The sequence below is a fragment of the Halyomorpha halys genome, unplaced genomic scaffold, assembly GCF_000696795.3.
Source record: "Halyomorpha halys isolate HHAL.00 unplaced genomic scaffold, Hhal_1.1 Scaffold1423.1, whole genome shotgun sequence".
NCBI classification, from domain to species: Eukaryota; Metazoa; Arthropoda; class Insecta; order Hemiptera; family Pentatomidae; genus Halyomorpha; species Halyomorpha halys.
The window spans coordinates 115682-131027 of NW_027114458.1; the positions used below are offsets into that span (position 1 = coordinate 115682).

A 15346-nucleotide genomic window follows, 5' to 3' on the forward strand; every position below is an offset into this window, starting at 1 on the left:
ATCAAAACTGTCGCTACTGCCATCGATTAAAGTGCTTTCGTTATAGAAAAAAATGTCGCGCGTGTGTGCAAATGAAAAAAAAAATTATCGCAAAAATTACTAGAAAGTTTTTTAAAAACCATTTAGTGTAAGGCTTTCACGATAATTACCTTGTTTTTCATATTTTGTAAAAAAAAGTTATTTTAACGAAAATTTCATTCGTTATACCTTCATATGCATTATAAATAAGAAGTGTATTTTAGTTAGTAGTAATTATTTTGGCTGAAAATATTCATACTTTAAAGAGACAGAATTTCACGTGAAATCAGTTTGTTTACAAAACTACAGGCGAATCTAAGCTTATTCGGTTACAGATCTGTCTAAGTAATATGACTAAAGCTTGTTAAACAAGGAAGTTTTACTTCTTCTCTATCTTCCTCCTTTATGCCGTATTCTTGCGTGGAGGGGTCTCGATCAAACGCTGTCTCACGGTTCTTGTAGAGTTCCTTCAATTGTTGGAGTGACTTTCCTCCAAAGCTTTGGATATAATCTTGATATAAAATTCTAGGCCTTCCGTGTGACCCTTTATCCAACTGCTCGAGCTTCTATCGCCTATCTGGGTTCATTGTCCTCACTCAATCGACAGACTTGACGGAACCACTTGAGCTGTCTTTTTTCTAGGGTGGACTTTAGCGCGTAGGAATTTTAAGCTCCTCCCTGGTCCTTTCATTTACCTGCAGCTCTACGCATGAACTTCATTTCAGCTCCTGTGATTCTGCTTATCTGCCTGTCAAGCATGATCTAGCTCTCACTTCCATAGGTAAGAGTAGGGTGGTTCACCGATTTGTAAATACGGAGCTTAGTTTCATGCACCAATTCTCAATGGCCAACAGTGCTGTTGCTTATTCTATAATAGATTTGGTTGACTACAGTAATGCTAATTGCGATTCCTAATCTATTTTACCATGTCTATTTATCTAGGTTCTTAAGTAGTTAAAGTTCTCAATCACTTCGAGAACCTTTACAAATTTTATGGATTTCATCCATAAATACTGAAACTAATAGTGGACTCAGGCTATACCCCTGCTTGACACTTTTATCAACTGGAAAAGGAGCTGTTTCTGTTTCATTTATCCTTACTACTCTTTTTGAATTTGCATAGACAGATTTTATGGCGATAATGAGATATTTTCTAACCTTTTTGCAGTCAGGACATTCCATATTTCTTGCTGTGGTACCGCATCGAAGGCAGTCTTAAGGTCCAGAAGTGCTAGAAAAGTCTGTCCCACAATTTTTATGTGGACAAAGATATAGTATTTTTGTGGATTGGAATAATCATGCTGTCTTTCCAATGTTTTGGGAGTCCATTGCTGTCTCATACAGTCTGAAATAAACCTTGTAATGCTTTGGTGAGCTCATGCCCGCAATATTTCAAGAACCCAGGTGCAATGTTGTCCCTTGCTGCCACCTTTCCTGCCTTCATCCGTTCAAGAGCTAGTTCTACTTCCTCTTCATTAATAGCTTCTTTATTGACTTGAGAGAGTGTCTCTTCCCTTCGTTCTCTAGTTGTTTCTTCATAAGCGAAGAGATCTAGTTAGTGCCTACGCCATTTATCAAGTATTTTGTCATAGTTCTGTCATTAGTTCACCATTACTATCTTTTACATTTCTCACTGGTTTTGCTCTTTTACCCTTCAAGAATTTCACAATACGCCAACATTTTGTGTTTTTTTTTTTGGAAGTTTTACTAATAGTGAAACATTTGTAGTCCTGTAGGATCCAGAGAAAGAAAAATCACAAATAATTCAGGATTTTATGAAAAACGAAACTTTGCATTATGTAGCCGCTTTAAAGCCAGTTTTTGGTTGGTTTTAATTAAGACAAAGTTTTTTATTGATTTTTTCTCATAATTACGAAGGTATGTTTTTCAATTTATGAAATAATAACATTGAGTATATTAACTCATGTCCCTACATTTATTAAAAAAAAAAATAGTAAAACTCATTAAAATGAAAAAAAAAGTAAATAAATACATTATGATAAACTTTGTCTTAAGGATTACATAATTTTTTTTATTATGAAATAATGTTGATTATGAATATTTTAATGATTTTGTAACCTCTTGGTGTCAAGATTCAATGATGTAGAAATGTAGCCACCGGCAAACCTTGATCTGTGTGGTTTTTATCTCAACCTCATTATGTTAGGAAACGTAGATGTAAAAAAAATAATAACTATTCAAATTATTTTAGTTTAAGTCATTTAAGAGTTCATTACTCTACCATACCTATTGAGTATAATATAGCTCATTTTTATAAGAACTGAAATAATGATACAGCAATAAGAATACTATGTAAACAATCTATTAAACAAAATTTGATTCAATAAAAACCTTTTTTAACATCAAATTAGAAAATTGATTGTAATTTCTTCTTCAATACATCTCAATATTTTTACCAGCAGATATCAAACAATAAAATTCCTTATCAAATGATCTTACTAAAAATTGATTATGCTAATAAAATATTTTTTGAACATTAATTACACCAACGCTCTTAAACAATTAGCAATAATTACTGGCTATAACTGTTAATCTTGAACTTATTTGGTTAACCTTTATTATGATTTTTATATGATCAGATATTATTTATTATGATTAGATAAGTTATATGATCCAATGTTAATGTTTCTTTAGTTTCTTATGGGCTCTCTTTAATGTTTTTAATTAATTTAAGTAATTGTAATTGTAAAGCTTTACTTGATATGTAGTTTTGATTCTTGATTGTTATGAACTTTAATAAAGAGAAGTGCTGTCTTGTCAGGATGTAAGTTGGCTGCATAGTGTTAAAGCAACACTAGTACTCAGAGAAGCCATTTTTTACTTCTCTATTCTGATTGGCTAAGATGTCTATTACCAGATAAAATCGGATAGCTTTCAATTATATGAGATTGTCCAGTTTTTCAATGGTATTTAACATATTTCTAATTATGTTAGTAATTTCTGCTTTACTAACTGTTGGATCTTCCAATGCTGTATTTTATGAACATTTTAGTCTTAGGACACCTAATACCTACACTTCCATTTCAATATTAGCGTCTCGATTACAAAATACAAATCTGTACTAGCTATAAGATAATTACTTCATTGTAGTTTAATGATGTTATAATCATATGAATATAAAATTGTATTGTTCTATATATTTAACTATAAACTTTGTGTATATAATATATAAGATTTTAATTATTTATGGTTACATTGTTTTAAATAATTTTCAATGAACTATAAACAAACCATTGAAACTAGGTCTCAGAACTGCTGGGTATGCTGGGACTCGCCAAGTCAGCTGAAACATATTGTAAAGACCTCTCTGGAGGGCAGAAGAAAAGGTTGTCTATTGCTTTAGAATTGGTCACCAACCCACCTGTCATATTCTTGGATGAGCCTACAACGTGAGCCAATTCTGATTTACTTTACTAATTAGAAATTCAGTAAAAATTTTAATTTATTGTAGAAATAAATTAACAAAGTAGTGAATGTGGTCCACTAAAATTTAATACTCAGTGAACACCTCACTACAGTGCTGATTCATCGATTATTATTGATTTTTTAGTTAAAAGTAAATTTGTTCATTATATTGGACTCAAGCTCTCAAAAATTGGGTTGATTAAAGATGTATACATGATTAGGATGTAAACATCATAATGCATGAATTTTGTTTTCATATGGGAGGATTAACCTGTTGATACATCATAGTAGTTGGACCCTGTTTCTTATTTGCTGTAAGGACACGGAATTGAGAGATTTGGAAAATTTTCAATATTGAAAATATTTTGGCAATTTTTAGAGTAATTTTAAAAATTTATTTTCCTAATGTTAGTGGCTTGGACTGTGTCTCTACAACTTCTTGCGTTGAACTGCTGAAGCAGCTCGCGGAACAGGGTAGGACCATGATATGCACACTCCACCAGCCGTCAGCAACATTGTTCTCCAAGTTCAGCCACCTCTACTGTGTGGCTGAAGGGAGCTGTATCTACCAAGGTCCTCCAGCAGCCATGACTTCCTTCTTCCAGTCCTTTGGTCTAATCTGCCCTCAGTATCATAACCCAGCAGACTTCTGTTAGTTACATCATTTTTTAAACTTTAAATATTCAATGTAGCAATTTCATTGAAACAAACACCACTAAAACTTTATATATATTTTATTTATGAGGTAGATAACATTGCATACCTCTAATTGTCCATTTTCAAATCCAATCTGTAGTATTAAGCTGTAAATAGAAAGATTGAATTCTGCCAAGATGAATAAATCATGATGATAATTTATGATTTGCTGAACAGAACCTTATTGATAATATAAAACATAGTCTAATACTAGGATTTGATAGTGGACAATTAGAGGTCCAAAAGGCAGTCCAATCATGAATAGAATATATATATATATATATATGATTTTTTAAAGGTGTTTTTCCCCAGATATTGGTACATTGAAGAATACATGAACCTTCTAATGTAGTGCAAACTATTATTTTTAAACTTTAAATTATGTTTATTCCATTAATATGTGAATGTTTAAAAGGTCAATGTATTAATTAATGTTCTTTAATATTCTGAAGTATTTTGTCTGAATTCAATAATTCGTTTCTTTGGAATGTTTTCCCTAATTTTTTATTTTATAACAATATAAGACCTTTGTGTCCATTCTTTAACTAGAACTATTATCACCTATTTATTATTACATATATCATAGATAGGTTTAATTTGGATTTGTAAAATAAAATTTTATTTTATTTAAATTTATTTTTTCTATGATTATAGTAATTGAAGTAGCATCTGGTGATTACCCTAGAGATCTGAATATCTTAGCTCAAGCAGCAGAAAATTTAGGAGTTAAAAGATTGATGTGTTTAGACAAAAATGACAATACAGATGAAAAAGGTATGGATAGACTTTCTTTAAAAATATTTATATTTAATAAAAATCAAACTGTGATACTTTGTAATAACATCAACTAAAAAACCCCCCAAAAAACAAACTATAAATCCTCTTAAGACAGTTGGAATTACTATGCTGATTAAAAAGCAAATCAGAAGTATAGAACACTACATTATACTATTACCATGTATTATTTGTATTATTTATTGGATCACAATGATGAACAAATTCAATGCATAATTATAATGATACATTCTGTGATTGACCATGCTTCCACTGCAGATTACTCAAATTCATTTAATTTATTGACATTGGTAAGTGTCATTGTGTCTTGTTAGATGTTATGAAAAACACATTTATGGGTATTATTAATAGTTTGATATACAAACTATTAATAGAAAAAATATTATTGAAAACTGGAATTAATGGCTGATCTCTCATCAATTAATCTATTTAAGAAAGATATGATAGACTTCAAAATATTAATTAAAATATAATAATGTTGGTTTTGAATTCTTGTTTTATAAAAAAATAAATAAAATATTTATGTGATTACTTATGAGTTTTCTTTGTAAGTTATTTTATAAATTAGCTCTTTAATTATTTAACTATTAATATTAATACATATATAATGCTTGTTGAATGTAATGATAATAAATACCTCTCAATGTTGGAATAATATATTGGAGAAAGATTTATAAGCTACAATTACATTACATTCTTATTAAAATATTAAACTTGATATTTATTTATTAATTAATAATGATTATTTCAATTCTAGGAATTGAACTATATAGTTTACAAGATCGTAAGAAGGGGAAGCAAACATCAGATAATGATCTAGTCAGTGCAAAATGTCTTCCTAAGCCAGCTTCAATGTGGCTGCAATTTTTCCACTTATATAACAGAAATTTGATTGTCATAAGAAGGGATTATGTAAGTATTGATCTGAATAGGATTACACTGATTGCATTTCTAATGCGTAGACGATTATTATATTTTTAAAGATAATGTTTCTTTTGAATACAGTAGTGCCGAATATATTAAAATAAAATAAATATTTATGGAATTTTTGGACATTTCCTAATCTGAAGTTTGTAATTTTTTTTCAAGATTTATTTTTTATGATTCCGTTCCCGATCATTTCTAACATAAGGGGAAGGGTTATCTAGAGGTAACAAACCTATTCTAACCATAGTCAGGGTCAAGTTTTCCATTTGGTAGGGCCATCACAAAATAAAAGTAAATCCTCTTGGGTGGATTCGAACTAGTGCCACTGCAGTCAAAGTTGACGCTTTAACTCCCTTGCCTACAAATGGCCCAAATGAATTCTTGAGCTCCCATTGGTGCAAAAAGCTGCCACGAATCACTGCCACTGATTCCAGTTGGAAGTTAATTCCTAAACTTTAGTTCATTACTGCCCCAACTCATTATCCTGCCTCATTATGACCTTTACTTCTCATTAAAGCTATCATGATTATACTTTTATTTGCCTTCTATTTCATTTAATATTGCTAGTAATTGTATATATTCATTTTATAGTTTTAAAAAATCTTCAAGTTTTATTTGATGATAATTTTCTTTCTTTATTTTTTTAAATGATGCCTGATAATATAATGTGCTAATTCTTCATTCCATTGCAATGTTTTATAGATACCATTCACTTCTGATTGCTTAGTCTTGTTTTAAGATTATCCTGTATGACTATTGATCATGAAATGCTCATGATTTCAAGAAATTTAAAAATCTTTGAGAAACCAAGATCATTGTGTGAATACTCCATTCTTTTTCTGAACCACCAATTCAACCATATAATTTATATTTGACTGACCCTAGTGGAAACATTGTTCTGGATAAATCACCTGTAAAAGATTTTTGGGTGAAATCAGAAAAAGTCTTGAGGAAAAAGCTCTGTGCTGTATTGAAAAACACATAAGATTATTGCTTAGGAGTAGGTACTGGTTAAGGTGTCTGATTTTTGGTCTGATGAAGTTAAAACTTTTTGTCAACAGTGGTAACACCTAAACAATGTTTACCAAATGTCCATCAGTAGTTAGTTCATTAGTCCCATCCCTGTATTAATGCACATTCATGTGAAAAGTACTAGTAAATACTCAAGGCCGTGTGTCTTGAAAAGTATATCCATTTGTAGAATCTTTACTAAAGTGGTTGTCTTGCAGGTTATTAGTCTTAGTAAAAGCATAAAAAAAAATCTATTTCATGTTAAGGATTTTCTGGTGTTAAAAATAAGGATTATTTATTAATTTTAAATGGACATTCCATCCATTCTCCCAGCTCTGTTGTGTACTGCTAGAAACATTTTACTCTGGTGAGAAAAGTAATATTTTTCTAAAAATGAGGTTTTGGGTAATAAATTTTCCTGTTCCAGTAGTAGCTAAAAGAAGAAACAGTTTTTTTTTGCTGCAGTATAACTTTATTAATAGCCGGAAAAGCTTCCCCAAATATTTACCTAAGGATGTAGTTAATCAAAATGGTTACGGATTTCCTCAACAATTAGGTTTTTCAGAACTGTCACCATTTTCCCTTGGCAATTTTATGAAATTTTGGTTTTAAAGTAGTAATCTTTAGTGAATCAGAAGTAAGTACAAATGAATGTGTATAATTCACGTTTCATTTGTCTTTTAAAAGTGAATGGGCTTTATAAATTTACTTAAATAATATATGTAAAGCATTTCCAAAATGTGATACATTCATAGAGTAAATTTCACTGAGCAATGAATTTGAGAACTTAGGCTAATCATTCATACATACATCACCACTCGTTATTGGTTAATTATTAGTTTCTATTAATAGCACATTTCTTTATTCAATCATAATTTTTTTTTTATTACTAACTGACAATTTTTGAGTATCGAAATTCTTTTCTACCACCAGGACAAGAAAGGGTTTTCTCCATTGACAGTGATAGGCTATATTTTGAGTATTTGTGATGAATTTTTAATTTTAAATAAAAAAAAACAAACTAGCTTAGATATCAACTTAAAACAAACTTTTTATAATTAATTTTACTAAAGATATTTTACAGTTTCAGATTATATTGAGATTGACTTGTCATTTACTCATTGGAGTTATATTTGGTTACCTTTACCAGAATGTTGGGAATAATGCTGAAACTATATTGGCAAATTTTATTTTTGTTTATGGAAGTAACCTGTTCCTTCACTACACTGGTCAAATGACTGTTTTACTATCATGTGAGTAAATATGCATTAAAATTATTTTTTACTTTGTATTTTAAATTATATTGTACTCTATTTATATACTTTGTACTTTAATTTAGAAAAAATATGTAAAAGTGGTATTATTTTACGTGGATAATGCAATATAAACAAATTTACTTTAACTAAATTTCCATTCAAATGAATATCGATACTTAACAGATTCAACTGTTTACATTTCATGTTAATTGATAAGGGACTAACTGGGTTGGACAATTCAATCATTTGCTAATTTAAAATAGTGATTGAATCACACAGTTTAATTTTTTTTTGCTCATATCACTTCAGTTTTCTATTTGTTCTCGTATTTTATTGACATTTATTCAATATTGTGATATATATGTGTGTATGATTAAATTATTTTATGTTGTTATGTTGATTAATTTTGAATTAAATTTTTTGTTTTAGTTCCTCTTGAATATGCTATTTTAACAAGGGAACACTTCAATCGTTGGTATTCCTTACTCCCCTATTGTTTAGCTCTTTTCTTGGTAGAAGTTCCTCTACAGGTGAGTTATAATTTTCAAGTATGGCTTAATTTTTGAATAACAATTTTTCTTTATAAATATAAATTTTTTTGTTATAAAACAAAATAATTGCAGACAAATAGTCAGCACAAATAAACTAGTGACTCAATTATTGAGAGTATATTTTAATGCCTGAAAATTACTTTAGGTTGTCTCCTAACAAAAACATGTGATTAAGATGAATGAAAACACACTTGAGTTATGTATTTAAAAATATGATTTGATGCGCACATCACATAACTTTCACTTATCAACCTACTTTGATTTGGAATTAATCCTTCCTCTTTTCAGAAAACATTTTTTTATATTATTCACTATTTTAGACTTACCACTTTCAATATCACTAGCACTATCAAATTGGTATTTCAACAGAACTTTTATTTATGCTTTTTCGATATTCTCCATTACCTCCTGTAAGTTTATTTGTTCAATTGTATTATTTCTAAAATCTTTGGTTTTACAATGATATGTAGCATGTCTGTATTACTACTCTTCATAGTTTATATTCATCCATTTCACTAGTAGCAAAAATTTGAAATTGTTAATTATTTTAATCAAACAAAATTGAAAGTACTTTAAGGGAAGCCATTTTGAGATTTCAGTATTTTAGCCCTGTCAAACTGTTTCAATGTGGATAAAACCTAGCTGATATTAAAGATTACTTAATTGCTCATTGAATCACTGGATTTAATAATAATCATTAGAGCCGTTTTTCAGGACATTAAAAAAATGTGAAAAATCGATTCTATAAAGTGGCACTTGCAGGCAATAGATTTTATCATAAAAGTTGCTGTCACACCCCAGGAATATAATCACCTTAAATATGTAATTTCAACTTCATATAACTTGTTATTACGTGTTTTTATGCTGGGCTGATCAAAGATCACGAAAAGACCATTGTGCAAGAGATTTGGTTATTTTGACTCTGGGGATCTTAAAATTTGTATTTCCATTGAAAACTGGAATTAGAAATTTTTCACTATCACAATACTTTATATGTACAATACTTACTATGTATTCTAATGGAATTTTTTGGAAAGTACAAATCACAAAGTATTTATATTAGCATTATCTTTCTATGTCCTTTTTAAAACTAGTTAGAAAGAAATTTACTCACAGAGGCAAGTCTACTTTAAGATTGTGAACATGGAATTTTGTCTCTTCCCAGATTAACACATAGATTTCTGGCAGTAATGTCTATGAAAACAATATACAATTTTATAGCTAATCAATTATTGTTCACTTTACACATTTTTAAAATTGGGAATATATAATTTTCTTTATGTTTTTATTTTTGTTAATGACTAATATGTTATTGCTATTGCAGTTGGCTTGTGCTCTTGCTTATTTATTGCCCGGCTATTACTTGACCGCTCAGCCTTTGGAAGCAGCGAGGGTTTCTACGTTCTTTATGTTCAACCTTGCCATTTGTCTTACTGCGCAAGCCACAGGTTTTCTTTCAGGGGCTCTATTCCCTGTCACTGTGAGTATTTATAATTTTTCAGATATTTGTTACAACTACTATCAGTATCCTTGCTAGTATGATTTTTTTATGTAGAATGCACATATATTGTAGATTTGTATGAACATATTAATTTAGACTTTACAAAACTTATCCTCAATTCCTGTGGTTATCCTCTTTTCAGAATTATCACTACTCTGGCTTATTGTTCACTTCGCACCAACCTCTCCTTTTTCCTCTTGACTAGGCCAAAGCTCGTCCATGGCCTCTTCTTTCTTCTTCTTTTCAGGTGACCTTAAAAAATCCACCTTCCCTTCCATGTATAGCTTCCTTGATCCTACCTTCACTGAAGTCTCTGTTCCATACTTTAGATGCCAAGAATGAAGGTGTGAATCAATAAACGTGTCAGTAATTATTAAGTGAAGAAAGATATTTCAACATATTTGGTCTTTAGGTGTGTTTACACTGAAGTGCTACTACCGGTGACATTGGTTTTAGAAAAATGTTAATAACATTTTTATAACATGTTAAATAGTTTTTATAATATATTTATAACTCAATAATTTTTATAACATATTTAATAACAAGTTAATAAAATTTGTATGCCTATTGTTTTAACTGTTTAATAGTTGAATATTATTAATACTGCTATTTATAACAAAATACTGCAATGTAACATTTTTAAACATTGTTTATGAAATCAATCATGATTAACAAAAATGTTATTGACATTTCTCAGAGCAAATTTTTGAAAAATATTTGTGACATGTTAATTGACATATGCATTTTATCTCCAGTGTAAACCCAACTTTTTACTTTATAATGACACAAACTTATTTTCAATATTGAAATGTCAACATTAATTATGACTTGGTTGCTTCATTACCTCACCTACTGGATCCCAATGTTAATATTTTACATACTAGAATATGTTTTCAATTCATTTTTGCACAATTTACAAATTAATTGTTTTTATTCTGTATCCTTCATACATATCCTGGATAATAGTTATTGTTTATTTTCAGATTGCTGTTTTCTTGGGACCAGTATTATCAGTTTTCCTGTCAGTATTTGGTTTTGCTTCAAAATACACTGATATTAATGTTCCCATGAGGCCATTCTACAACATATCATACTTTAGAGCCGCTTTTCAAGGCTCATTTTATTCGCTTTATGGATCCGGTAGGGAAGATCTGCCATGCTTTGAATTTTATTGTCACTACAAGAAACCTACAGTTTTCCTTACTGAAATGGAAATGCGTGATTTTGAACCAGTCCATGAAGTATGTTATATATTGTTTGTAGGTGTTATTTCATACCTTTTTACTCTGTTTTCAGTCTGGTCGAAACTGAACAGGCGGTAGTCTTTTATTGGAATTTTTATGTTATAAGATTTGCATCCAAAGAATATTGTTTTGTATGTTATGTCACATAAACAGTTTAGGATACTTAATTCTGAAAATTTACGTTCTCCTTAATGTTTTTTTTTTAAACAATAACAACAATAAGATAATGTCATAATTGTTTCTTGACATTTAAGCCATTGTATACAGCAAATAAGTTTGTATCTATTTGGTGGTTATTTGTATTTATGAAAATATATATGTACATATTTTTATGAAAACATTGACGTGTTTACAGGATAATTAAAATAAATAAGAAAGGAATTAGTTGATAAGTAGTTGAGAAATAACGTTAGAAATTTCTTAATTAATATGGTTTAGGATTGTTTTAATTTACATATTTCAGTGATAAAGAGAACTTGGTATGCTTATGTATGTTCAATCAATTAAAAAAGTCAATTAACATCAATTGCTGCTTTTTATTGTTTTTATAAAGTTGAGTTTTACTTTAGAGTTAACAGAAGCTTCTTAGCTCTTAGACCTAAATGTATCTTTGCTGAAAATAATTCTCCTTTTGGTTGGAATTTAAATCATATACTCAAGTCAGTTTAAAGTTAGAATTCATGTTCATTATCATGTTATGTTAGGTAGTTTTCTGTGATATTTGTAGCTGTATGTATGTAATTTATAGAAAAAAATTCAAATTATCTCACTTGTGTATATATTTTTTATAATAATGTAAATATAGTTTCCTCTTCCCTGTGATATATAGATATATATACATGTATGTTTTTTAAAAGTATATTATTTTCCAGTGTAGTTTAAGCATCAACATGTATATTTTGTAGCCTTTCTTTCGAAATATGATTTATGTCAGAGGTACACAACCTACTATACTGTTATGTATGTATCCTTCCTAAAGAATTCGTACTTTATTAGAAGATTTTCACATAATTTTGAAAAGTGTTTATAAATTGAGCACCTGTCCCTTCATTGGGTTGGGGAAAGACTAACATAATAATTATATGCTTTAAAAAAATAATATAATTATTAATAGTTGTCATTTACTTAATTTTGTTTTAAATTTTGGACATTTGAAGGGCTCAGATGAAAAACAGTACAATTGTATATATATATATTATTTTATAGTAATTTAGGCACAATATTGTGTAGCCCTAAGACAGACATATCGAAAGTGTACTGTTAGCCAAAAGCAGTTAAAAACTATTGTTTTTTTAAAAGGACAAATTAATGCTAAGTCAGGGGATTTAAGTGTCTTCAGTTTGTTCTGAAAAAAATTGAATAATGGAGTTATACTGTTTTCCCCCTGGATTCCTCTCTTAATTGGATTCATCCAGTGTTAATAATTCTATAATAATAATATCGAATTTCCTGAAAATATTTAAATATCTTTTTAGTAACTTCCTTATGAAAATTTCCCATCAAAATTGTTTAGTTATTCAAAAAAATATTTATATTAAACATTAGTTTGATAGAGTACAATTTTAAGTGTATTTTTAAAAAAAATATCTGTCATTTGATTCTTCGTTCATAATATTTTACTTATAAATTATGGTGTTGAAGAATCTGAAATATTATGTTGTTTAAAAATGAAATTTGATAAAGAGTTAGTGAAAAATGTTTTGGAAATTTTATTTGACTAGTTGTATAAATGGGTTGTTTTGGTAATGGTGTGATAAACATTTTTCATTTAAATTAATAGTAAGTATATCCTTGAAGACAAAGGCATGTATGTAATCACTTTTTAAGACAGATTACTCTGTATTTTGAGATTACTTACTGTAATATGAAGAAATCTTTGGATTTTAATTTATTGTAATTAATATGTTAGTTTCCATTGTTTAAGTTAATTTTTCCTGTTTGTTATTTAATGTACTGTGCTTCATAAATGTCATGAAGAAAGGGAAGAATTATATTATGTATGAATGTCTAAGCATTGTGAAAATCGTCTATCTTTTCATTGTATCAATTATTTATTTAAATGTTGGATTGTTCCTACATGTCAAATTGATTTGTCTGATTATTTTTAATAGAAATAAATGTATAATTTTATAACTTGTTGTTTTTACCCCATTTTGTTTAATTCCAAAATATTATATCCACCAATGTAACGTGATTTTATAGGTAGAATAAGATTCAGTTCCTACTATCTATTATATTAATGCTTATGAGATCAATGCTTGAGCCAGATTCTTTTCACTGTTTGGCCGTAGAAGAGGATTGCATAAAATGTAATAGGGTTTTTTGCCAAAGGGATAATTGTAACTAGGTCCAACTAACTCACCTGTTTCATTGTTGGTTAAAGACCATTTTATTGTACATTGAATTAACAAGTTTAATATTTAAAATAGTCAAACCTAAGTTTTTGATGAAATAAAAGTGAAAATCCATGATAGACAGTGTCACATCCTTTATGGTGATTTTAGCAAAAAGGTTGCTGTAACATCCCTGATATGTACCTACTTTGAATATATTTCTTACAAATTTTAATTTCTGAGAATATCTGTTCACATACGCTCACAGTTTTGTGAAACGTGGTATTTGTACTCAGAGGACCTCAAAATGTATTTTTGCATTAAAAAATGTTTATTACATGTATAGTAAGGTGAAAACTAAGAGTATTACTCATTTTTATGAATTTCTTAATCTATGATAATTTTTTTGGGTATATATCCTCAAAAAGTATGTTGAAAGCATATCTCTGTTAATCTACATAAATTTTCTTCAATTTTTCCTGATTCCCAATTCTCTTATTCACAGTTTTATCATAATTTCACAAGCAAAATAGATCATCTTTCTTTATTTCTGCATTCTTAACTATAAGTTCTTAAAAAGAATATGTCTTCATAAAAGATGTAATCTATGTAAATGACTAATTCATTATCACTAAATAACTTTCAACCTATTATGTAAATCAGGATTAAAATCTTATATTAATGTTTCTAACATGTCTTTCATAACAAACAATACAACACTAACTCACTGAAATATTTTATTAATGTAACATTGTCACAGTCAAATAACAATATATTTTAAAAACAATATTTTATTATCATTTTACTATTCAACAGACTATCAAGTTAATAAAAGCATTAAGGGATGTACTATTATTCAAGACATTCATGGAAAACAATTACAAATTAAAAATATGCTTTAATAAATACGACTGAAAAAGCATTGATCCTTACGATTAATATAACGGAAAAATGAAGCTAAAATGACAATTCAGAATTTAAACAATGTTAAAATAATAGTTCAACTAACTCCCAAAAGATCGCAGCACAAATCAAGAGTTATAGAAAATAATAGTTTTAATTTGCACCGTTAGATGTCAGCACAACCCAAACAGCCGATTTCCAAGTCAAAATATAGTAAGAAAATATTTATAATAATAGTTCATACAAACTGCCAAAAGATAGCAGCACCAATCAAGGAACGTAAAAAATAGCAGTTCCAATAACAGCCGCAAGAGGCCAGCACCATCCAGAAAGCCATTTTCAAAGTCTAGTTGGAAAATTTTTGTTTCGTATTAGGATATTAGGAAGACACAGGAGCTATCGGGTATGTTCCAATACGAATCTTAACTCTCTGATCCAAATAGTTGAGCTCCTGTGTCTTCCTAATATCCTAATACGAAACAAAAATTTTCCAACTAGACTTTGAAAATGGCTTTCTGGATGGTGCTGGCCTCTTGCGGCTGTTATTGGAACTGCTATTTTTTACGTTCCTTGATTGGTGCTGCTATCTTTTGGCAGTTTATATGAACTATTATTATAAATATTTTCTTACTATATTTTGACTTGGAAATCGGCTGTTTGGGTTGTGCTGACATCTAACGGTGCA

General features: G+C 29.0%; 1 protein-coding gene across 1 annotated transcript in view; it reads left to right on the forward strand.

Annotated features, from left to right (window-relative positions):
- The window catches only part of LOC106689655 (ATP-binding cassette sub-family G member 1), a 101893-nt gene extending 88335 nt beyond the window's left edge, over positions 1-13558 (forward strand). The window contains exons 5-12 of the mRNA XM_067051640.1: positions 3283-3428; positions 3857-4095; positions 4795-4914; positions 5693-5847; positions 7958-8126; positions 8559-8659; positions 10005-10160; positions 11165-13558. Of these exons, the coding sequence (XP_066907741.1) occupies positions 3283-3428; positions 3857-4095; positions 4795-4914; positions 5693-5847; positions 7958-8126; positions 8559-8659; positions 10005-10160; positions 11165-11503 (1425 nt within the window). The 3' untranslated portion in view covers positions 11504-13558. The remainder of the gene's footprint in view (positions 1-3282; positions 3429-3856; positions 4096-4794; positions 4915-5692; positions 5848-7957; positions 8127-8558; positions 8660-10004; positions 10161-11164) is intronic.
- The last annotated feature ends 1788 nt before the right edge of the window (positions 13559-15346 follow it).